The sequence below is a fragment of the Sminthopsis crassicaudata genome, chromosome 3 (genome assembly GCF_048593235.1).
Source record: "Sminthopsis crassicaudata isolate SCR6 chromosome 3, ASM4859323v1, whole genome shotgun sequence".
Taxonomy (NCBI): Eukaryota; Metazoa; Chordata; class Mammalia; order Dasyuromorphia; family Dasyuridae; genus Sminthopsis; species Sminthopsis crassicaudata.
Window position 1 is genome coordinate 602,026,638 of NC_133619.1, and position 23,242 is coordinate 602,049,879.

The 23,242-nt window shown below is 39.3% G+C and overlaps 1 protein-coding gene across 8 annotated transcripts in view; it reads right to left on the reverse strand.

The window, feature by feature from the left end:
• Positions 1-23,242, reverse strand: part of GMEB1 (glucocorticoid modulatory element binding protein 1) — a 39,009-nt gene that overhangs the window by 11,694 nt on the left and 4,073 nt on the right. For 4 of the 8 annotated variants that reach the window (XM_074305594.1, XM_074305596.1, XM_074305591.1 and 1 more), the window contains exon 2: positions 14,956-15,113. The exons of 1 other annotated variant lie outside the window; for it this stretch is intronic. In XM_074305594.1, coding sequence (XP_074161695.1) covers positions 14,956-15,083 — 128 coding nt within the window. In that variant the 5' untranslated portion in view covers positions 15,084-15,113. Of the gene's footprint in view, positions 1-1,773; positions 2,353-6,919; positions 7,081-12,388; positions 14,924-14,955; positions 15,114-23,242 lie in introns of those variants that run through there. 3 more of the 8 variants (XM_074305597.1, XM_074305590.1, XM_074305595.1) reach the window with 3 other exon arrangements.

The window sequence follows — 23,242 nt, forward strand, 5'->3', positions numbered from 1 at the left end:
TGAATGGTCTCAATTTTTCAGTGAAATATGCAACAGGGTTCTCAGCTGGGATAATAGGGGCTGATGAAGCCACAGGAAGCTTAAGGAAGATGACAAAGTTTGTTCAGGTTATTGTGATAAGTGGAAAAGTGATTCAATTGGAGAGTATAAAAAAATTGCATTGCTGTGGTGAGGGTCCAGTGGAGACTGTCTCACAAACATGTAGTGGGCCTGGTCAGCATGGTTTCAAGATTTCCTCCAACTATGTCAATCAGTATTTTATAGGAGTGAAGGCAGTGAAAGGTGGAAATAAATCAAAGCTAAGTTTGGCAAGACAACATTGGCGACCGAGTAAGGGTCAAGGGCTCAGGAGAAGAGGACAAGGTGGGGTTCAGCTGATTCAGTGAGGGGTCAAGATGGGGCGGGAGAAAAAGCTAGCTAGTGCTTTAATAGTGATCAGAGTTCTTAAGTCTTTTAAATCTGATTTTACAATTCTTTGTTTTTCTACAAATTGTTCTCCTGGTTCTGTTCAATTCCCTTTGCATCAATTGGTATAAATTTTTCCAAGTTTCTCAGGACCTATGCCCTTTATCATTTCTTTTAGTACAATAGTATTCCATTGCATTTATGTAACAATCTATCAGCCATTCTCCAAATGATCGATACAACCTGTTTTTGATTTTTTATCACAATTAAAAATGCTATAAACATTTTGTACATATTAGATCTGATTCCCCTATTCTCCTTTCTTTCCTTTCCTTCCCCTTTCTTTCCTTTCCTTCCCCCTCCTATTTCTTTGAATGAAATATGCCTGACTCTGTGTGTGTTTTCATGTGTATGTATATATTTCTCCTTCCTTTGAGCAAGAGAGTTGACAGTGAGGTTTAAGTGTTACAAATTCCCCTTACCTCTTCCATGTTGGTTCAGATTTCTATCGGCACACCCTGATTACATGAGATAATTTCTCTTATTTTCCTTTCCCTTCCCTTCCCCCCCCAGTTCTTAGTGTATTACTTTTTCCCTCCCTTTCCATTCTTCTATTAATATTATTAAGACATAATAGTATCCTTCCAAGGCCTTAGGTCTAATTAGACTTTGTTACCCCAGGGAGATAACGTTCAAAAGGGACATATAATCTCTCCCTATTTAGATGTAAACAGTTTATCCTAGGTTAGTCTTTATCTTTCTAAATTCATGTTTATCTTTTTACCTTTTTATGTATCTCTTGGCTTCTTTGTTTGCATTTCAAAGGTTCCATGTAACTCTAGTCTACATTCAGGAATGCTTGGATATCTTCTATTTCATTAAAGATCCATTTTTTTCCCCACTTTAGGAATATACTGTCTTGCAGAGTAAATTATTCTTGGCTATAAGGCTATGCAAACTTTACCTTCTAGAGTATCATATTCTAAGTTTTCTGCTTTTTATAATGGTGGTTGCTAAATCATTTGTGATCTTTATTGTGGTTTCTTTTTTTTTTCTTTTTTATTAATTTTTATAATTATAACATTTTCTTTGACAGTACATATGCATAGGTAAATTTTTTTTTTTTTTTTTACAACATTATCCCTTGTACTCCCTTCTGTTCCAAGTTTTTCCCCTCCTTCCCTCCACCCCCTCCCCTAGATGGCAGGCATTCTCATACACATTAAATATCTTATAGAATATCCTAGGTACAATATATATGTGCAGAACCGAATTTTGTTGTTGCTGTTGCAAAGGAAGGATTGTATTCGGAAGGTAAAAATAATCTGGGAAGAGAAACAAAACAAAACAAAACAAAAAAATGCTCACAGTTTACACTCATTTCCCAGTGTTCCTTCTCTGGGGTGTAGCTGATTCTGTCCATCATTGATCAATTGGAATTGGGTTAGTTCTTCTCTATGTTGAAGATATCCACTTCCATCAGAATACATCCTCATAAAGTATCACTGTTGAAGTGTATAATGATCCCCTAGTTCTGCTCGTTTCACTTAGCATCAGTTGATGTAAGTCTCTCCAAGCCTCTCTGTATTCCTCCTGTTGGTCGTTTCTTACAGAACAATAATATTCCATAACCTTCAAATACCATAATTTACCCAACCATTCTCTTGGATAGTGTTCTTGGATAGGTCGAGCGAATATAATTAAGATGACAATACTCCCTAAACTAATCTATTTATTTAGTGCTATACAATCAGACTCCCAAGAAACTATTTTAATGACCTAGAAAAAAATAACAACAGAATTCATATGGAACAACAAAAGGTCAAGAATTTCCAGGGAAGTAATGAAAAAAAATTAAATGAAGGTGGTCTAGCTGTACCTGATCTAGAACTATATTATAAAGCAACAGTCATCAAAACCATTTGGTATTGGCTAAGAAATAGACTAGTTGATCAGTGGCATAGGTTAGGTTCACAGGGCAAGATTGTGAATAAAAATAGCAATCTAGTGTTTGACAAACCCAAAGATCCCAACTTTTCAGATATGAATTCATTATTTGACAAAAACTGCTGGGAAAACTGGAAATTAGTATGGCAGAAACTAGGCATGGACCCACATTTAACACCATATACTAAGATAAGATCAAAATGGGTCCAAGATTTAGGCATAAAGAACGAAATCATAAATAAATTGGAGGAACATGGGATGGTTTACCTCTCGGACTTGTGGAGGAGGACGGAATTTGTGTCCAAGGGAGAACTAGAGACCATTATTGATCACAAAATAGAAAATTTTGATTACACCAAATTAAAAAGTTTCTGCACAAACAAAACTAATGCAAACAAGATTAGAAGGGAAGTAACAAATTGGGAAAACATTTCTACAGTTAAAGGTTCTGATAAAGGTCTCATTTCCAAAATATACAGAGAATTGACTTTATAAGAAATCAAGCCATTCTCCAATTGATAAATGGTCAAAGGATATGAACAGACAATTTTCAGATGATGAAATTAAAACTATTTCCACTCATATGAAAGAGTTTTCCAAATCACTATTGATCAGAAAAATGCAAATTAAGACAACTCTGAGATATCATTACATACCTGTCAGATTGGCTAAGATGACAGGAACAAATAATGATGAATGTTGGAGGGCTGTGGGAAAACTGGGACACTGATGCATTGTTGGTGGAGTTGTGAAAGAATCCAACCATTCTGGTTGGGTAAATTAGGGTATATGAAGGTTATGGAATATTATTGCTCTGTAAGAAATGACCAGCAAGAGGAATACAGAGAGGCCTGGAGAGACTTACATCAACTGATGCTGAGTGAAATGAATAGAACCAGAAGATCGTTGTACACTTCAATGCTGTATGAAGATGTATTCTGATGGAAGTGGATATCTTCAACATAAAGAAGATCCAACTCACTTCCAGCTGATCAATGATGGACAGAAACAACTACACCCAGAGAAGGAACACTGGGAAGTGAATGTAAATTGTTAGCACTACTGTCTATCTACCCAGGTTACTTACACCTTAGGAATCTAATACTTAATGTGCAACAAGAAAATGGTATTTACACACATGTATTGTATCTAGGTTATATTGTAACACATGTAAAATGTATGGGATTGCCTGTCATCAAGGGGAGGGAGGGGATAATTTGGAAAAATGAATACAAGGGATAATGTTATAAAAAAAAAGTATTCATGCATATATACTGTCAAAAAATATAAATAAAAGTAAATAAAATTAAAAAAAAAAAAAAAAAAGAATCCAACCATTCTGGAGAACAATCTGGAATTATGCCCAAAAAGTTATCAAAATGTGCATACCCTTTGACCCAGCTGTACTACTACTGGGCTTATATCTCAAGGAAATACTAAAAAAAGGGAAAGGGACCTGTATGTACCAAAATGTTTGTGGCAACCCTTGTCATAGTGGCTTGAAACTGGAAAATGAATGGATGTCCATCAATTGGAGAATGGTTGGGTAAATACTGTGGTTTCTTTAATCACGTCTTTTACTGCTTGCAGTACTTTTTTCTTTGTTGTGGATGCTCTGGATTTTGACTATGATATTCCTGGGAGCTTTCATTTTGGAGTTTCTTACAGAACATGACTGAAGGATTCTATCTTTCTCTACTTTATCTTCCTGTTTTTAAAGATCTGAGCATTTTCTTTTAAGATTTCTTGAAATATGATAACTGGATTATTTTATTTTATTGGTCATGGTGTTCAGGTAATCCAATCATTCTTTAATTATTTTTCTCCTGAATGTTTTCTAACTTAGTTATTTTTGTTATGAAATATCCTACATTTTCTTTCATTTTTCTGGGAGTTTGTTGCTTTTGCAAAGTTTTGTGCCTTTTGTGCCATGCTATTAATTCCTTCTTTCATAGATCTTTTATCTGTCCCAATTTTTTTCTTCTAGCTCTCTTATTTCTTTTAAAAAACATTTTAAACTCTTTTTTAAAAAAACTCCTGCTTTATCTCTTTTGGGCACTAAAGTTGAACTTGTGCTCCAGCTGTGTTTTCTTTTGAGATTTTTATAGATGTTTCATTCTCTTTTTCTGGATTTGTATCTTGAGCATCTCTTGTCAACAGCTTTTTTTTAAATAGTGGAATTCTTTTTTGTTTGTTTGTTTGCTTATTCTTCCAGTCTACTTCCTGACTTTTATGTTAGGGCTGGGCTCTGTATACTTTTATTTTATTTTATTTTTTTATTAATTTTATAATTATAACATTTTTTTGACAGTACATATGCACAGGTAATTTTTTACAACATTATCCCTTGTACTCCTTTCTGTTGCGAATTTTTCCCCTCCTTCCCTCCACCCCTTCCCCTAGATGGCAGGCATTACCATACATATTAAATATGTTATAGTATATTCTAGGTACAATATATATGTGCAGAACCGAATTTTGTTGTTGTTGTTGTTGCAAAGGAAGAATTGGATTTGGAAGGTAAAAATAACCTGGGGAGAAAAACAAAAAAAATGCTAACAGTTTACACTCATTTCCCAGTGTTCCTTCTCTGGGGTGTAGCTGATTCTGTCCATCACTGATCAATTGGAATTGGATTAGCTCTTCTCTATGTTGAAGATATCCACTTCCATCAGAATACATCCTCATACAGTATCGTTGTTGAAGTGTATAATGATCTCCTAGTTCTGCTCATTTCACTCAGCATCAGTTGATGTAAGTCTCTCTAAGCCTCTCTGTATTACTCTCTGTTGGTAATTTCTTACAGAGTCTGTATACTTTTAGAGGGAATGTCTGAGTTAGTACTGCTATTGTTTGAGTGTTGCATTTTTCCAGGCTTTCAATGGCAGCTCAGGCAGGAGACATGCAAGCTTTCAGTGCTTCCAAAGCAAGTCTGGTCACTGCCCCCTTGTCTTTCCTCTGCAAGTTCTTGATGTAGGTTTGGGTCTGAGTAACAGACCTATGGGTTTGCTACTTCCAGTAGAGTGAGGTGGGTTTAACTACTATCAGTTAGCTAGAAAGTTCAGCTGGCTCAAACTGTAAGCTTTCCTTGAGTTTCAGATCAATACACAGGCTAGGGCCCAACTCAGGGACAGGGACCTTTTTTAAGTCTGCCCTGGATCTAGGTCCCAGAAGAAAGCTACCAAGCTGTGATAGCTCATTCCCACATTAATTCACTGTGTCTCAGTTCAGATCTAAGGCCCTGTCTTGTGCCAGTGCAGTATCTAGGCATAGGAATGTTCTTCATGGCACCTTCTTGGTCAGACCCCATTCTAGGTGTCCACAGACTTCTCTTTCTGTCTCCCTATGCCAACTAGGCTGGAAAAAGGACTCACTGTGACTTTTTCTTGGACTTTCTGATTAGGATTTGGTGTAGGAAATATGCTAGATCTACGTGGATAAATTCTGTGGTAGAACTCACTGTACTTCTTATTGCCACTTGGGCATTTTGGCTCTACCTCGATAAATAGATATTCTAAAATGTTTAATTTTTATTGATTTTTTTTTTTTTTTTGCTTTCACATTACATTTACTTCCAAAGGTATCCTTCCTTTCCTACTTAAGGAGTTATTTCTTTTAATGAAAAATAAAATAGAAAGAAAAGTAGCTTAGCTAAACTAAAATCAAGTTTGACTATATAAGCAATGATCCTCTCATCTATATTATGCTACTTTTACAAAAGAGGGTAATAAATTCTTCTGATCACTACTTGGCCATTATAATTATACAGTTCAATTTCCTCTTTTTTAATTCTCAAAGATATATTTTTTAAAGTAGTAAAAAGAATTTTCTATATTTAACTAATTCTCTTATACCATCTACAAACTTGTATATGGTAAGTTATGTTTATAATAACTACTAAGATTAAACAAATGACAATTTAATGCTTATACTAAGTGGTTTTATTATACTGGCATAAGAATTAACACATTATTTATTTATTTATTTATTTTTTGCCGAGGCAAATGTGGCCTACAGTCACACAGCTAGGAAGTGTTAAGTGTCTAACATTTGAACTCATGTCCTTCTGACTTCAGAGCTGGTGCTCTATCCACTGTGCCACCTAGCTGCCCCCTAATACATCTTTTAAAGATTTTAAATTTACTACTAGGGATGGACAATGGAGTTTTTTAAAAGAATGTCTACTTTTTTTTTTTTTTTGAGTTTTCCCTCAAAAATAAAATTTATAAGATCAGTGCTAAGTACCAGTATTAGAATCAACATAATATCTGGCTTAAAGTTTACATTAGCAAGTGCAGCTAAAATAGGTCAGTTAGGCACTTTGAAATAGGGAATAGAGTGTGTGGGGTAGGAAAACAGCAGAATAATAAAAACATGCTGAAATCCTCACTGCATACATACACAGGTTTAAAAAAAAAGCTGCTTTCCTCTTTTTTCTATTCCATCCTTCAAGTAAAACAAATCTGAATAGTGTAGATTTTGGAAGATTTTTTAATAGCAAAAAGTAGTAGTTGGTAATACCTAGGTTGTTAAAATCAATAGGCAGGTCACAATAGAATTTACCCACCTGAAAATGAGTGCTCTCCTACCCCAGGACAAGCTCCCAAAGGGACTGTGGCCTGAGCCCAAAAGGATACCGCTAACCACTGCACCCCAAAGGCTCTCCATTCTCTGGGGCTCAATGCAGGTGCACACACTCTCAGGCCATTCTGGCCAGCGGGAAGCATGACATGACATCAGGTGATGGCAAAATGAAATAAGCTGAGTAACCCCCACCCTCACCCCACCCCAGAGTTGAACATCACTGGCAAATACGCCAAAGAACCACCTGGGATTCCTCAGCCCAATCAATCCCACCCTCCCAACCCAAGCAAGATTTCCTCAACAGCAAGAGTTTATTACAAGGAGGGGGGGCAGCCGTGCCCTCAGGTTGTTAAGAGTAGTTTGTTTGTCAGGGGAATACTGCAAATAATCAGTAAATAGCCATATCATCCTATTCAATCTCTTTATCTCTTATATGCTCAGCCAGGAAAAACTATGAATTCATTTTCCTTCTTAAAAAAAAACTTTTAAGATTTCATTGCTATCTTTTATATCACCTGGATTTCCCCTTGTATTTCTCTCCCTCTCATCTTATAGAGAAACCATTCCTTATAACACATCAAAAAAAAAAAAAAAATCTGATATATATATATATATATATATATATATATATATATATATATATATATGCAATGTTCCACATTTGTGGAGCTTTAAAAAAAAATCTTTTTAGATCTCTTCTTTGGGACTGATGTCCCAAAGTTACTGTGGTAAGGAAGTGTTCCCAAAGAGTGAGAGTTCTCACTCACACACATAAAACACACAAATGTGTCAGTCTACATGTCCATATTTGTTTATTTTGCTGGACCTGTGATGTCACAGCCAGAAAGGGTAAGGACTGGGGGGATCTAGAGTTCCTTTTCTGGCTCCCTTGTGGACAGCCCTCACGGCCAGGGTGGGAAGGCCCATATGATTAGACATCCACCCCAAACTCCAAGAAAGCCGATCTGAGCCAGAGTTGACATACCACAGGAGCCTCAGAAAGGGCTCTCAGAAAGGCCCCCACTTTGGGGGCACCTCACAAAAGGTGGCCACAGGGGAGGATCAGATCCCGGATCCCTGTAAAGTCGGCCGCTGACAAAGCACCAGGCCCGAGAGGCTGACAGCGCTGAGGTAGGCTGGGGGAAGAAGAGAAGGGGAGAAGGCCATTTGTTAAGGCAGACAGTGCCAGGCCAACAGACGGCACAGAAGAAGCAGAGTTACCGAACTCTTCTGCTCCTGTATGTAGAAGAGAGTAAAGACTCTCTAAAGGAAAGCAATCTCCAAAATGCAGCGGCCATCCCAGACACGCTCACAAGAAGATGAAGAAAACAGCAAGAGAACATCCATGTGCTTTAACAGAGTTCTAAGTGTTCAAGCCCTAAAAAAGTCCAAAAGGACTTGCAAAAGTCATCAAGGAACAACTATTCATTATCTTTGAGAAAATGGGTGATCTGTAAAAGTGAAGGAAGATGAACTTGGAGAATGAAGTAAATGTCCCTCCTCAAAAAAGGGGTGTGGGGGGGAATTATGATACTGATGAGCTTGACATCAAGCCCAGCAAAATTACAGAAGAGATTATTAAACAGATGGTTTGTGAGTTCTCAGGAAAAGGAAGAAATGATAGCTGGGAGCCATGAGAAACAAATCATTACCAACTGCTTTTATTTCTGCACTGATGATGTTCCTAGATCCAAGAAGTGCTACTGCTATCACAGAATTACAAACATCAGAACTCTTAAGATCTTAGGGATCAACCTAATTCAAATTTTTCCATTTTACACATAAAGAAATCAAGGCCTTGCTTAAGCTGACACGGCTAATAAAGGGGAGAGCCCATTGGACTCCAAACCCAGTTGCATCACAGCTACTATATAACATATATGGATTTCAGTAAGACATCTGATAATATCTCTAATAAGATCCTCAAGATGGAAATGGAAGTATGAAGTATGGATCATGAAGTTAAATAGATCCCAGCTGGTTGACTCTTTCTAAAAACTGATGATTAAAGGACAAATAACACATAGTGGGAAGCCATTGTCTTCAGTCCTGTTCTACCCAATACTTTATCAATAACCTGGATGAAGATATGCTGTATCAAATCTACTGATGACACAGAACTGGGGAAGAGAGTTAAACTGTTGAAGGACAGACTTGGGATCCACAAAGACTTTAGAATATATATTTTTTAAATTAAACTTTTTATTTACCAGATATATGCATGGGTAATTTTACAGCATTGACATTTGCCAAACCTTTTGTTCTAATTTTTCCCCTCCTCCCCCATCCAGATGGCAGGTTGACCAATACATGTTAAATATGTTAAAGTATAAATTAAGTACAATATATGTATACTTGTCCAAACAGTTGTTTTGCTGTACAAAAAGAATAGGACTTTGAGATAGTGTACAATGTGATGGTAATAAAAAATGCAGGTGGCCAAAAATAAAGGGATTGGGAATTCTATGTAGCAAAGACCTTAGGATATTGATCCTAAAATATAATAGGATTGAAAGGGGGTTGGTACAAAAGCTGGAGCATTTGGGCTAGAAAAAATATCAACTTCAAAAGTACAGAATGGAAAAAAAAATCTGGCTTAAACTCTTGTTCACAGAAAAAACACTAGGATTTCATTTGACAGTAGTCCCCAAATGCCAACTGCATCTGTGTTACTGGGGAAGGAACAAGCAGGACCAAGGTGATGACACTCTGAAGAGTTGTGTTTGGTTCCACAGGACCTCTGTCAAAAGAGAAGGGCCTAGGAGGAGCTGAGCCGTGTCTACAGCAGAGTGAGTGAGTGGGTAGTGAGGGACACTGGAGAATACAAGAGTTAAGGGCACGTGATTGTTGGCTCAAAATTATTTCAAAGGATCACAAATTCAGATTTGACAAAGACCTCCACGGTGAGCTCAAACAAATTTTGAGACTCAAAGGACAAATAAGCCGAGAAAGGTCACACAAGCAATAAGAAGGAGAACTAGGATTCAAACCAGGATCTTCTGGCTTGAAACTCTGCTCTTTCCACTGCACCTCAAGAAGGAAGACAATCTCTTTCCTGGATCAAATGAAGGCAAGAGAAGAATCATTCTTATTCCATGTAACTCCAAAAGGTAGAGCTAGGTACGGTGATTGGACTTAGCACCTTTCTATGAACAGGCTACCTTGTCAGCCAGCCTCAATATTGGAAGTATCCACCAGTCAGGGAAGCTACAGAGGAGATTTCTAAAATAGACTGCGAGTTGGATTAAATGGTACTGAAGGTCACTTCAAATCCTAGGGCTCTATGACTCATTACACAGAAATTCTATTATATTTCAACACATCTAGAATCCAAGCAGTCATTCCTTGCAAAATCCATACGAACAGTTACAGCCAAAAGAAGAGTCACTTCATGGCCATGTCTTAGGTAATTACGTAAGGTGATCTTCAGACAGTCTGTAATGAGGCCTTACCCATATGGCCAGGCCTGTGAAATTGGTGATTTAATGACCTAACCTTAAAGAGACCAGGATCATTAAAGAAACCAAGGTAAACAGGAGAAAAGAAACTAATGTCTGGAGAAAGAACTTTATATCAAATAAGTTTTATATCTGATAAAGGTCTGATATCCAAGATATACAGGAAATTAACAGAAATACATAAGAACAAGAACTATTCTCAAATAGCTAATTGATCAAAGAATCAATTAGTAGCTTCTCAAAAGAAGAAATACAAGTTGTCAACAACTAAATGAAAGAATGCTCTAAATTATTAATAAGAGAAATATAAATTAAAACATCTCAAAGGTTTTAATTCACAACTTTTTTTTTTTTACTGGTAAAGATTTTTTTTTTTTAAATTATAGCTTTTTACTTACAAAACATATGCATGGGCAAATTTTCAACCCTGATTCTTGCAAAATCTTCTGCTCCAAATTTGGAAAAGATGATTTTTACAAATAGCAAGTATTACATGAACTGATGCTAAGTGAAATGAGCAGAACCAGGAAATCATTGTTCATGGCAACAAGATTACATGATGATCAATTCTGAAGGATATGGCTTTTTTCAACAATGAGATGATTCAGACCAGTTCCAATGATCTTGTAATGAAGAGAGCCATCTAGGACAGCTAGGTGGTGCAGTGGTTATAGCACCAGCCCTGAAGTCAGGAGGACCCGAGTTCAAATTTGATCTCAGACACTTAAAGCTTCTTAGCTGTGTGACCCTGGGCAAGTCACTTAACCCCAATTGCCTCAGCAAAAACAAAAAAAAAAAAAAGAGAGAGAACACCATCTAGACCTAGAGAGAGGACTGTGGAAACTGAGTGTGGATTACAACACAAATGCTAACATTTTCACTTTCTTTGTTGTTGTTTGCTTGCATTTTATTTTGTTTCTCATTTTTTCATTTGATTTTTCTTGTGCAGCAAGATAATTGTATAAATATGTATGCATACATTTGATTTAACATATATATATTTTTTTTACCATGTTTAACATATATTGGATTATTTGTCATCTAGGGGAGGGGATGAAGGGAAGGGGGGGGAATTGGAACACAAGGTTTTGCAAGGGTTCATGTTAAAAAATTATCCATGCATATGTTTTGAAAATAAAAAGCTTTCATTAAAAAAAATAGCTCTGAGGGGCTGTGAGGAAATAAACATACTATATTATTAATATTGTTAGTGAAATTGTAAAATCCTCATTCCAGAAAACAATTTGGAATCAGGCAAGAAAAGTCACTAAACTATGCATGCCTTTTCACTTAGGCTTTTACCCCATTAGATGAATGGCAAAAAGAAGAGTTCTACACAAAATTAAATATTCAGAGCAGTATGCTCTGTGGTAGTAAAAAATTGATTTAAAAAATCATGGCATAGGAATATTTAACATTATTATTATAGCACTATAAGAAACAACAAATATGAAGACTTTAGAAAAATATGGCTTGCAAGAACTTTATATGAACTGATATAAGGTTAAAAAGAATAAAATAAAGAGAATCATATAAATAATTACTTTATTTGTAAATGAAAACAACACTAAAAAATGCTATTGAACTCAAAGTAATTGCAAAGACCAAACTTGATCTCAGAGATCTCTCTCAGTACCAGGAAGAAGAAACATGGATATTCAACAAGTCAAATCCAGTCAGGTGATACAGTTGGTTACAATTGGGTTTTGCTCAAAATTTTCTTTGTGACAAAGGAGGAATCCCCCAAATGGATATAAAGAATACTTTATGTATAATTCTGAGTTGGGAAAGAGAAAGAAATAAATAAAACTAATTTATTTGAGTGGGATAGAACCCAAGGTCAATTCTACTTCACAATGGGGCATTAAGGAATACCTCATTGTGAATCCAATTTCAATCTCATAAATATTCTGCAAAATTCTCATTAAATTCAAAAACATCTATTTAATAATAATAATGATAGCTAACATTTATATAGTGTTTACTATACTGACCATTATGTGAAAGGCACTGTGGGCACTGGAAAATAGGAGGATGGTGGTGGAATCCTAATGTCCTCAGACCTTCTAAGAGTCTTCTGAGATGCTTATAGAATATATTTGCATTATGCACATCACCAGTTCTTCCTTTTGTTAAAAAAAAAAAATTAAAGCTTACTAGGCCTCCATTTCTTAAAAAGCTCCTATCTATATTAAACAATTAGAATCAATCCCTAACTCAACTTCACAAAAACCTTAGTATCTGTGTCAAAAAATCCTAAGAGAAGCTGGGTTTTGTTTTTTGTTTCTTGCTAATTTAGCTGTTAACAAGTGTCATTCTGTCTACAGGAACAGTAACTGGTTCTAAATGAACACAGGCAAGCTATTCCTATCCTTCAATGGAAGGGCATATGTCCAAGGAAGCTAAGAGAAGGTCCAGACCAAAAGAGAACCCCCCAGAGGCAACAGAATGAAGCAACGAAGAGACAGAACCAAAGAGATGAAAGGAACAAAGTCTATGGAGAGTCTGTGGTCTGTACCCCAAAGAGGTCAAGGACAGAAGGGTCCTATATTTAGGTCTAATATCTACAAATATATTCCTAGCAGTACTTTTGTGAGGCAAGGAAATGGAAGCCACTTGACTAAAGAAAGACCCAAGACCCTGGTGATTGTTACTGTTCAGTTGTGACTCACGGAGAGTTTTCTTGGCACAGATCTTGCCATTCTCCTTCTCCAGCTCCCTTGGGGGACCCTGAGGCACACAAGGTGAAAGGTCATATAGCTGCTCAATGTCTGAGGCTGGATTTGAACCTTTATCTTCTTATGAATTCTTCCTTTCTCCAAACAGATTGTGAAATGCACAGGGTGGAGACCATGTCTTCTTTGTATTCCCTATAGCCTCTGTGGTGTTGACAAATGTTTAACAACCAGCTCACTAAGAAAACAACTGGATCTAAGACAAACTTAAGTTTAATTTTATTTGAACCCAGGTCTTCCTGACTCCAGGCCCCGTGCTCTCCCCACTGCCATGTGCTGCCCAGACTGGTAGATGAATGTAACATTTGTGGTGAAGAAATGACCATGTGGTAGCCATTGAATCATGTAACATGAGGCTCAGAAGGGACCCCAACAAGGGTCATCCCGTCCAGTTCCTCTCCAGATGGAGCCGGGCATCCGGACCACACGACACCCCTGCATCTACCTTCCACCCAACAGCCTTCAGGGAAGGTGGAAGCCCCGTGACTGGAAGCAGCTGCTGATGGCCAGAAGCTCTCCTGAGACAGCTCCTTCCCCATCCAGGACCTTCCTCGAGGGAGAAAGATGGGGGGGACTGCAGGGTAGGATGGGGCACACACTATTGGCTGATGTGATTCTTACTCCTAAACTGGCTTTGCTCAACTACTATTTTTTGTTGAGGAAAAGGTGCAGGGTGTGTGAGATATGGGATATTGGGAAATGACTGGCATAAAGTACAAAAGACACCAACAGAACCTTTAAAATCAGTGTCAATGAAGAGTAAAGAACAAAAACAAACAAAGTAACCTGAATGGATACCATGTTATTATTTTTGTGGTCATAAACTGGCATTGCCTAAAATGTTTTTTTTAAAAACAATAATAAATTATTATACCATTGTGCCATCAGGGGAGGGAGGGGGGACCCAAACAGGAAAGATTCAAGTTAGACTCTAGGATCTATGTTCTACTTACAAAGGTTGAAAATTTGAAGAAAATGCCAAAAGAGGCCAAGGAGATTTTAAAGACAAAATTAAATATTCATCCTAGTTGATTGGAGTATTTGCAATGTTGGGACCCTTATTTTGGGAAGAAATTGTCCCTAAAAATGTCTCCTCTCATTTTTGCAGGTTTAATTCCTCCTACTCCTTTCACATCCAATTCAGGTGCTACATCCTCTGTGAAACCTTCCCTGATCTCCTAGGGTCAAATGTGTAACACGGAAGCCTAAGAAGCTAACCCTTTCCAAATATATTGCCTCATGATGCTAATTATCTTTTTATGAATTCTTCCTTTCTCCAAACAGATAGTGAGATGCACAGGGTGGAGACCAGTTGTCTTTGTATTTACTACAGCCTCTGTGGTGCTGGCAAATGTTTAACAACCAGCTCACTAAGAAAATAACTGGATTTAAGACAAACTTTTAAGTTTATTCTGCATTATTCACACTTTCTCCATCACTTTAAGTCTCAACAATCAACAAGACATTAAATTACGTCCTAATTTATTATGTTTGCCAATTTCTGAGGTGTAAGTGCTCATGGAAAATTTAACAATCTGTCCTTAGTACAGGTGTTCCAGCACACCACTTCCTATAGCGCCCAGCATAGTACTTTGTAGATGGCAAGTATTTATTTGGTTGCCGTTTTCATGAGGGTCCAAAGACCCTTTCAATAAGCCTGGGGACATCTTCCTTGAACTTGCCCCTAAACCCCTGGTTATGTGCCTGCCTGCCTGCCCTCAGCACTAATGAACCAGGCCAGGGCGCCAGAGGAAGGGGCAGGGCTGAGAGCTGGCGCACTCTCCACAGCTCTCATTTTCAGAGTATCCAAAGTAGTGCTCACTTACCCTTGCTGCACGGGCTGTAACTGCAAAATCACCTGGGTTTTGGTGTCTTCAGGGTTCTCTCCCTGGTTCCCTTCAGTCGGCACCACAACTACATCCCCCACAGGGACACTCACTTCCGCATTGGCCATCTTTCACATGAAGTCGGGAGGCTGAGAACTCTGAAAGGGATGAAGTTCTATCAGCGACATGCTCGGGTAGGAGAGGAGTCCTGAGAAGCCAGGGGCCTGGGGCTCCAGCACAGCTTTGGACTTAGGACTCAGTACGATGAGGACCACAGAGAGACTGAGGGATGTAGGGCTCATCAGGCTCCACAGGCTTTGGGTTGAGGGGAGTGTACATTTATTCTTGTTATATCTTTGAAGTATTTCTTTGTAGAAAATTAGCTGACTCGGGGCAGCTAGGTGGCGCAGTGGATAGAGCCCCAGCCCTGAAATCAGGAGGACCCGAGTTCAAATCTAGTCTCAGACATTGAACACTTCCTGGCTGTGTGACCCTGGGCAAGTCACTTAACCCCAATTGCCTCAGCAAAAAAAAAAAAAAAAAAAAAAAAAAAAAAGTAAGAAAAAGAAAATTAGGTGGCTCAAGGGGTTAAGTAGAACTGGGGTGCTTATACATAATCAACAGAGTCATCTCCCCCTATCTCTTAAAGGCATCAAAGAACCCTGAGGTAGGTAAAAGGGGGGGGGGGGAGTGAAATGTGACTCCTAGGGCCTTCAGCAGTGAAGGCCCAGAGGGAAGAAACCATCCAGGACAAAATCAGTACCAAGCAGGGATCCCTGAGAATCCAAACTATGGAAAAGCTTCCCAGTCAAAACAAAGGGTATGGGAAGAATGACCTTTAGGCTCCTGTCCAACAAGCCCTCAGCATGTGTGTGCGTTCTGTAAATATCTGCCATGTAAACCATGTGTACTCTTCCCAAGAGTGTAAGCTCCCAAAGGGAAGAGGCCATTTTAATCAGGAAACATTAACGAGCCCTGTATTAGCTCTCACTCTCCACAATAGCCTGCACAAATGGGATGCCCAAAGCCCTGCTTGGGGAGGAAGCAAATGGATGTTGCCATCTCCAATTCAGGAATTTCAGGGAAAGGACCAGAGGCCTAGGAGTGGGTTCTCCCTACCAGTCCTGTCCCTGCTAAGGCCAGGGAGACACTTTACAAGGATGCTCTCCTAGGACCTGCACAACAGCTCGGGGGAGGGAGGGAGGGGTGGCTACTGCAGGCAGCTCCGGCTCACAGGAGCCAGGGGATTTGCCCAGGCTACAGGTGCAGAGGGAGATTTGGGATGAAGTTCTTCCTGACTCTGAGCCCAGCTCTCTTGTCATAATCCCGCATAATCCTACACTTGGTAGTGGGCTACAGCCAGATTGGACAGGTTCTAGATAGCTGGTCGTTAAATTTTCAGTGTGACCATTTATAGAATTGGCAAATGATACAAATCAGGGTTTTGAATTATTGTTTTGTTGATTTTCTAGATTTAGAAAGTAATAGAGAAAAATGTTAGAAATACGGATTAAATTGAAAAGAATGTTGAGCATTTGTTTTCAGAGCTCATTTACCAGCACACCACAAAGTGTCTCTCCCACAATGCTCTTTGTTAGCGTAGGAATAAAGACCAGAACTATAGAGCTGGAAGGGGTCATCCAGGAAAACCATATGAAAAACCAGGCACAGAGAAGTAAAGGGTCACAGGCTGACAGATTTGGGGCTGGAGCGGACCATAGAGGTCAGCCAGTGCTGCTCCTTCATTTGACCCAAGAGAAACTAAAAAAAGACTCAGAAAGATTGAGTAACTTTTAGGCCATAAGCAGCAGAGCTAGAATCTGAACTCTGGGCCTCTCATTTCAAAATCAGGGCTCTTTCCACTGTCCTAATCTGCCCCCAGCAAAAAAGAAATTGGGCTTTCTCACACCATGCTTGAGACCCCTTTGATCTCTTCACTCTCCTTCACTTCCTCTCAATATTCAATCTGTTGCTAAGACCTATTAATTTTTGTCATTGTGACATTTCTGAATATAACCCTTTTCTCCCCTGACACTGCCACCCCCTGGGCCAGGTTCTCAGCTGCTGGGGGTCTGCCTGCCCTCCAATCCATCCTCCATTCAGCCACCAAAGGCAGGTCTGAGCCCGTTAGGGCTCTGCTACAAACTCCCCTTCTTCCTTCGACCCCCCCCAGCCCGTGTGAAAAGCTCCCTTTGAAGCCCTTTAGAAGCTGCCTTTCCCTCCCCTTGTCTGACCATTGGACCCAGATGGCTCAAGTACAAAGGGAGGCAGGTGACTGTGCCCAATCTAGCTTCCCTGTAGTCCAACTCGTTCCAAAGGCATGGCGTCCCCTTCCTGATGTCAGGGTTCTCTTGGAGAATGAAGGACAAGCAGGCTGAGGGGGGATCCCCACTGCCCAGCTCCCTCCCTCTTTCTCTTCCTGCCTCTTCTCCACATAGGGTGTCATACCCTTACTGAGGGTATTCTATCCAAAGAAATCAAAATTTTGATTGCTAAAACCAAGCAAGATAGCTTGGGATTAACAAGCTAGATTTATTTTTTAAGGACTGTGCCTCAAACCCAAATCACTCTGGTTCTCCAGGCCAACCAGAACATCCTGGCTATGGTTGTACCCCCAATGACTCAAACTAAAGGTAAACAACAATTGTTTCTGTTTGGTCAGAAACCAGAAGAGTTTTCCCCTCCTAGATATTTTTTTAAATTTTGTTATAGCTTTTTATTTACAAAATATATGTATGGGTAATTTTTCAACATTGACCCTTGCAAAACTTTCTGTTCCAACTTTTCCCTTCCTTCCCTCCACCCCCTTCCCTAGATAGCAGATAGGCCAATACATGTTAAATATGTTAAAATATATGTTAAATACATATGTTAAATAATATATGTATACATATCCATAGTTATTTTATTGCACAAGAAAAATCGAATTTAGAAATAAGGTAAAAATAACCTGAGAAGGAAAACAAAAATGCAAGTGGACAGGAGTGGAAATGCTATGATGTGGTTCATACTCATTTCCCAGAGTTCTTTGCTGAGTGTATCTGGTTCCCTTCATCACTGAACAATTGGAACTAATTTGGTTCACCAGATTTTTTTTTTTTTTTAGAAGGTAAAAAAGGTCATTCTTTGCCTCATTTCTTACTCAGACTTAATACTGAATGGGTGTGGCCTCAATCAACCAGAGAGACCTGTTGAAGATCTTATCTTAAAAAAGGCTGAGGGGGGCAGCTAGGTGGCGCAGTGGATAGAGCACCAGCCTTGAATTCAGGAAGACCCGAGTTTAAATCCGGTCTCAGATACTTAACACTTCCTAGCTGTGTGACCCTGGGCAAGTCACTTAACCCCAGCCTCAGAAGAAAAGAAAAAAAAAGGCTGAGGGCTCCCAGGGTATCCAGGACCATCTCCAATAGTTCTGTCTGTATCTTGCTGCTGGTCCCAGCTGGTTCTGGAGGAGAAAGTGGGGCAAATGCCCAGCCCCCCCCCCCCACACACTTTCAAGTCATGGCATCCCCTCCCTGACTCATGGTCCTCTTCCAGAACAAAGGGCAAACTACAACCCTCTCCCAAGCATTTAGTGCAGTGTCTGGCACAGACATTGTCTGGCATATAGGAGGTGCTTAATAAATGCCTGGGCAGCCAGGTGGTGCTGGGGCTCAGACCCAGGCCTGAAGTTAGGAAGACTTATCCAGCCTCAGACACCTCTAGGACCCTGGCCAGTCACTTCATCCTGCCTGCCTGTTTCCTCATTTATAAAATGAGCTAGAGAAGGAAATAGAAAGCTTCTACATTATCTGTGCCAAGAAAAGCCCAAATAGCATCACAAAGAGTTGGTCACGACATGACTAAAATGACTGAACAACAAAATAAATGTTTATTGGTTTACTGGCTTATTATAGGGGCAAGGAAAATAATAGTGAGGCAAAGCATAATGCCAGTACTACATTAATAAAATGTCCATTGAGTTGACTTACTCAAAGCTAGAGTATCAACACTTTTTAGCCACAGTAGGAAGAGATATCCATGCAAAAATTAACTATGTCCCACTAAAAGAACTAAGGGAAGAAGGGAAAAAGGTAAGGAAAAAATAGAGAAAAAGGATGGGAATAGATGAAAGAAAGAAAGGAAAATGAGATAAGAGAAAAGAATGTAGGATATATTGCTTGTAATCTGGGGCCATATTTATTTTTTTTAACATCGTTTATTAAATAATGACTGTACTAAACACATATACTGTTCTAAGCACTTAACAAATACTATCTTATTTTATCTTCACAAAAATTCTGTGGGTAAATGCTATTATTATCCCTCTTTTACTGATGAGGGACTTAATTGGCTTCTTGAGGTCAGACAGCCAGCTAGTGTCTGTAGCAAAATCTGAACTCTGGTCTTCCTAAGTCCAGGGTCCTATCTACTGTCCCCTCTTGCTGTCCCTTACTAGGGACCTCTACCTTCCCCCTACATATCCATTTTCTAGTTCCAGGACCATAATTAAATTCATCCTCCCGTGACCGCTGGAAAAGCTGTGTGAGTCTCCTTTCCCACCATTCTATTTGTACCCAGCTTCCCTCCCCCCCATACTCCTCTAGGTCTATCACCCTAATATTAGACTCAAATTCATCAAGGACAGGGATTGTCTTCCATTTTGTATTAGTATTCTCATAGTTTATACAGAGCTAGGCAGATAAGGCTTAGTAATGATTTTCCTAGGATTTAAGAGGGGGTGGGAGAATGCCTCCCTAGGATCCTATCTAAAACCAGCATTTATAAGGAATCACCTCAGAAAACTGTAAGACCTGAAAACCTACCCTTGAGGAACCAACAATGGACCTCATTAACCTTGGTTCTTGGAGGCCCCCCCAAGCAGGCCTTAATTTCTTTTTTTTTTTTTGGCCACTAACACACTTTACTGTAACCCATGCATTTCTGATTTATTAACTAAAATAATTTCCCCCAGCAGGCCAAATGTCAAATTATAAATCTCTTCCTCCCATGTTTCAGAACCCCCAGGACCAGCACACTTGGACATAAGTCAGTTATTCAGCAAAGAGGCCCACATAATTCCCTAGAAAGAAGGGATTCTTGGTTTGGTCTAAAGGCGTCTCAAGGAGGCCTTAATTTCAAACAAAACACGACACAAAAATACTGACAACTCATTAAGAACTGCCATATTGGGTCTGATTCTATTAAACTGCAAACCATACCAGAGCAGGGATTGTGACATGTCTTATCAAAGCTTCATGGTTCCACCAGCAAGCAGGGAGTAAGCACTTAACAGATGTTTGTCATATTGTTCTGGTGTACTGACTCATGATTCTCCCAATCTGCTATTCCATCTCTGGCTTCAGCAGCCAAAGTTGTTTTGAAGGGCCCTGGATGCATTCTCTACACTAAGCTAAGCACAAAAGATTAGGAACTTACTGGAAGTCCTTATCTCCTCTCCCACCTTCTCTTTTGCTTAGTACCCTAATAATAATTTATTCAACAAAAGTTCAGTGTGCCTTCTTTGTGCAAAGCAATGTACTAACCACACCAAGATGGAAAAACGATCAGGGTCCCTTCTCTCAAATTTATTATGATCTAGAATTGGGTAGTAAAAGTGATATAGAATATAAAAGACAGAGCCTAAAAGCACTCCAAGAAAATGTGAGCAGGGATAGATCACTTTCAGCTGGGGAACAGCCACCATTCTGGTCCCTATGGCCAATTGGCTGGATTCTGATCCAGGACTTCTGACTGGTCTCCTCTCAAAACTTCTGCCTTCCAGCTAACATGAGCTTAGGGAGGAGAATGGGTCAGGAGAAGAAAATGGAGGAATCCTCAGAATAGAAGGAATGGACAGGAGCCAGGGTAGAGAATGCATTCTTTCAAGAAAAGCTGGAAGAGAAAGTGGAGGACAGGGAAACACCCAGCTCAGAGATGGGAATAGGAAGAGGATCAACCTGGAAGGATGACTTAGGAGCGGTTAGACAGGTTTAAGAAGACAACAAGGAGGCAGTGTCTTGAAAGCCTAAGGAGGATCTGGGCGAGATGGGCAATAAGGAATAGAAATGGAGCTTCATGGATGTCTTCGGAAAGAGTAGTTTTAGTGGTGAGGGTGGAAGCTAGATTGCAGGAGAATGAAGTTCAAGAGGTTATGAGGAAGTGAAAGCAAGGAGTGTAGGCTATTTTTTTTTAGCTATCTAGCAGCAAAGGGGAAGAGAGAGGAAGACAGCTCATCAGAAGTGGCTTCTATCTCTCTTCAGTAAAGTCATATGAGACCCCTTACTGAGAAAGAAAATGAGATGGGAGTTGGGGGGAAGAGAAAAGAGGTTTGGACTTAGCAGTCAGAGGCTGGCCCACAAATTATATAAACCCTTCTGAAACCTATTTACATTTCTTGAATGGTCACCATGATAAAAATAAAAACCAAACACATGTAATAAATGTTTGCCTGCTTTTCTAATGTACTTGATTACATCAACAGAAACATTAACCAAAAGGATAGGAGCTGCTGTGTGATAACAGACCAGATTAATTCCCTCTCATCTGGAAAGGAATATAATCAGTTTATAAAATCATAAAGGGTACTGACTAGAGAGAACACAGCCTCTTTCACCACGTCCCAGAATAAGAGAATCCCTTAATTCCAATGATAAGGGCACCTGTAAAAGTAAAACACCGCATTGCTCCCTACTTGGCAGAGGTGGAGAATTATGGGTGGAACGTTCCACATACTGTCAGATTTGATGGATGTGTTGGTTCGCTTTGCAGAGCTGCTTTTTCTTCCCCCTCTTTCTTCTTTGTTACCAATGCTACATCTATGACCTTATGATGCTTCATGGGGTAGAAGGGGAGTGGGGAGGGAATCCTCAGAAACGAAGGTCAAAACAAAAACATAAGACATCTTGGACAAAGTAATTTACCCAATTACCTATTTATTGAACTCCTAAGAGCTAAGGTCAGGAAAACTTTTATCTGTCCTTCTGTGGGGAGCCCCACTGAGCAGTCCACACTCAGCCAACTCTTATGTGAAAGGTATGCTTGAAGCAGCACTACTAGGCGCCCCCCCTCTCCTTCTTTCTCATTAATTCAATGCAGCGATCAAGGGAAATTAAGTTACAAAGAACCACAGTCAGGGTGACCAAAGCTTTCTGAATAGCTGCTTGGAAATCTCTGTTCTAGATGGGAATCAATGAGTGGTCAACAGGGAGCTTGGCAAGGTCATCCCACAGTTGCTTGTCCAATGACATCCCGAGTGATGTCTTGAAGTGAAGCAGAGCTTCACAAAGAGTCAATCCCAGTAGGGTTTAAGGGATTACAACTGGAGTTAAAAGCCAGAATTGAGGGCCAGAATAAGTCTGCGTGAAATTGAATGGCTGAATAAACTATAGTGAATGAATGTAATAAAATACTGTTGTGCAGAAAAAAATGCCAAATGAAGAACTCAAAGAGAAATACTGGGATAGCTGTGTGAACTGATGTAGAGTGAAAATAGGGAGTACCAAAAGAATTTACACAATCACTAAAATATAAATGGAAAAAACATTCAGAAGCAGAGGAATTAGTTCCTAGAAAAACCAATTATGGTACCCCAGGATAAAGAATGAAACACACCTCCCTCCTCTTACAGGGATGGGATGCCTGGAGAGAATGCTGTTTACTCAGACAGTGAACTTGTTCTTTTGCTTAATTTTTTTTTCTTATAAATGGAGAGTTCACTTAAGGGAAGGAGAATAAGAATGGTGGAAATCATTTTTCTTTTTAAACTTAAAAAAAAAACCACTCAATTGAAGTTTGGGCCATTTTCTTAATTAATTTCTGTATTACCCTCCAGGTCAAACATAGGTCAAGATAACAAGTACTCAATAAGGGTAGGAGACTGGTCAAAATTTCATCACTTTCCTCAAGGATGAAGAAACTCCTCAACTAAAACAACTTATAACCTTCCTGGAAATTTATAGTCTCAGAGTGTCCCCTAAGGCCCAGAGAGGTTAAATATCAAACCTAGACAGCCAATCAAGGTTGAACTAAATAAAATTTCTCTTTAAGGCCTCACCTTGGAAGATTTCCTTTCTTCCCTTCCCATCCCAGCACAGAAGGGGAATTCTACTATCCTATGCTTCTTCCCTGACTCCCTCAAATGGCAGGGGTCCTTTTATGCTTCTGCTCATATCTTGAATTAGGGAGAAGGGGGAATTCCTTCAATAAGACATTGACATTTATGCGGAGCTTTTAAAAAATTCTACCAAGAGCTTTACAGTGAGCCTCACAACTGGGCAAGGAATGTAGGATGGGTATTGTCCCTATT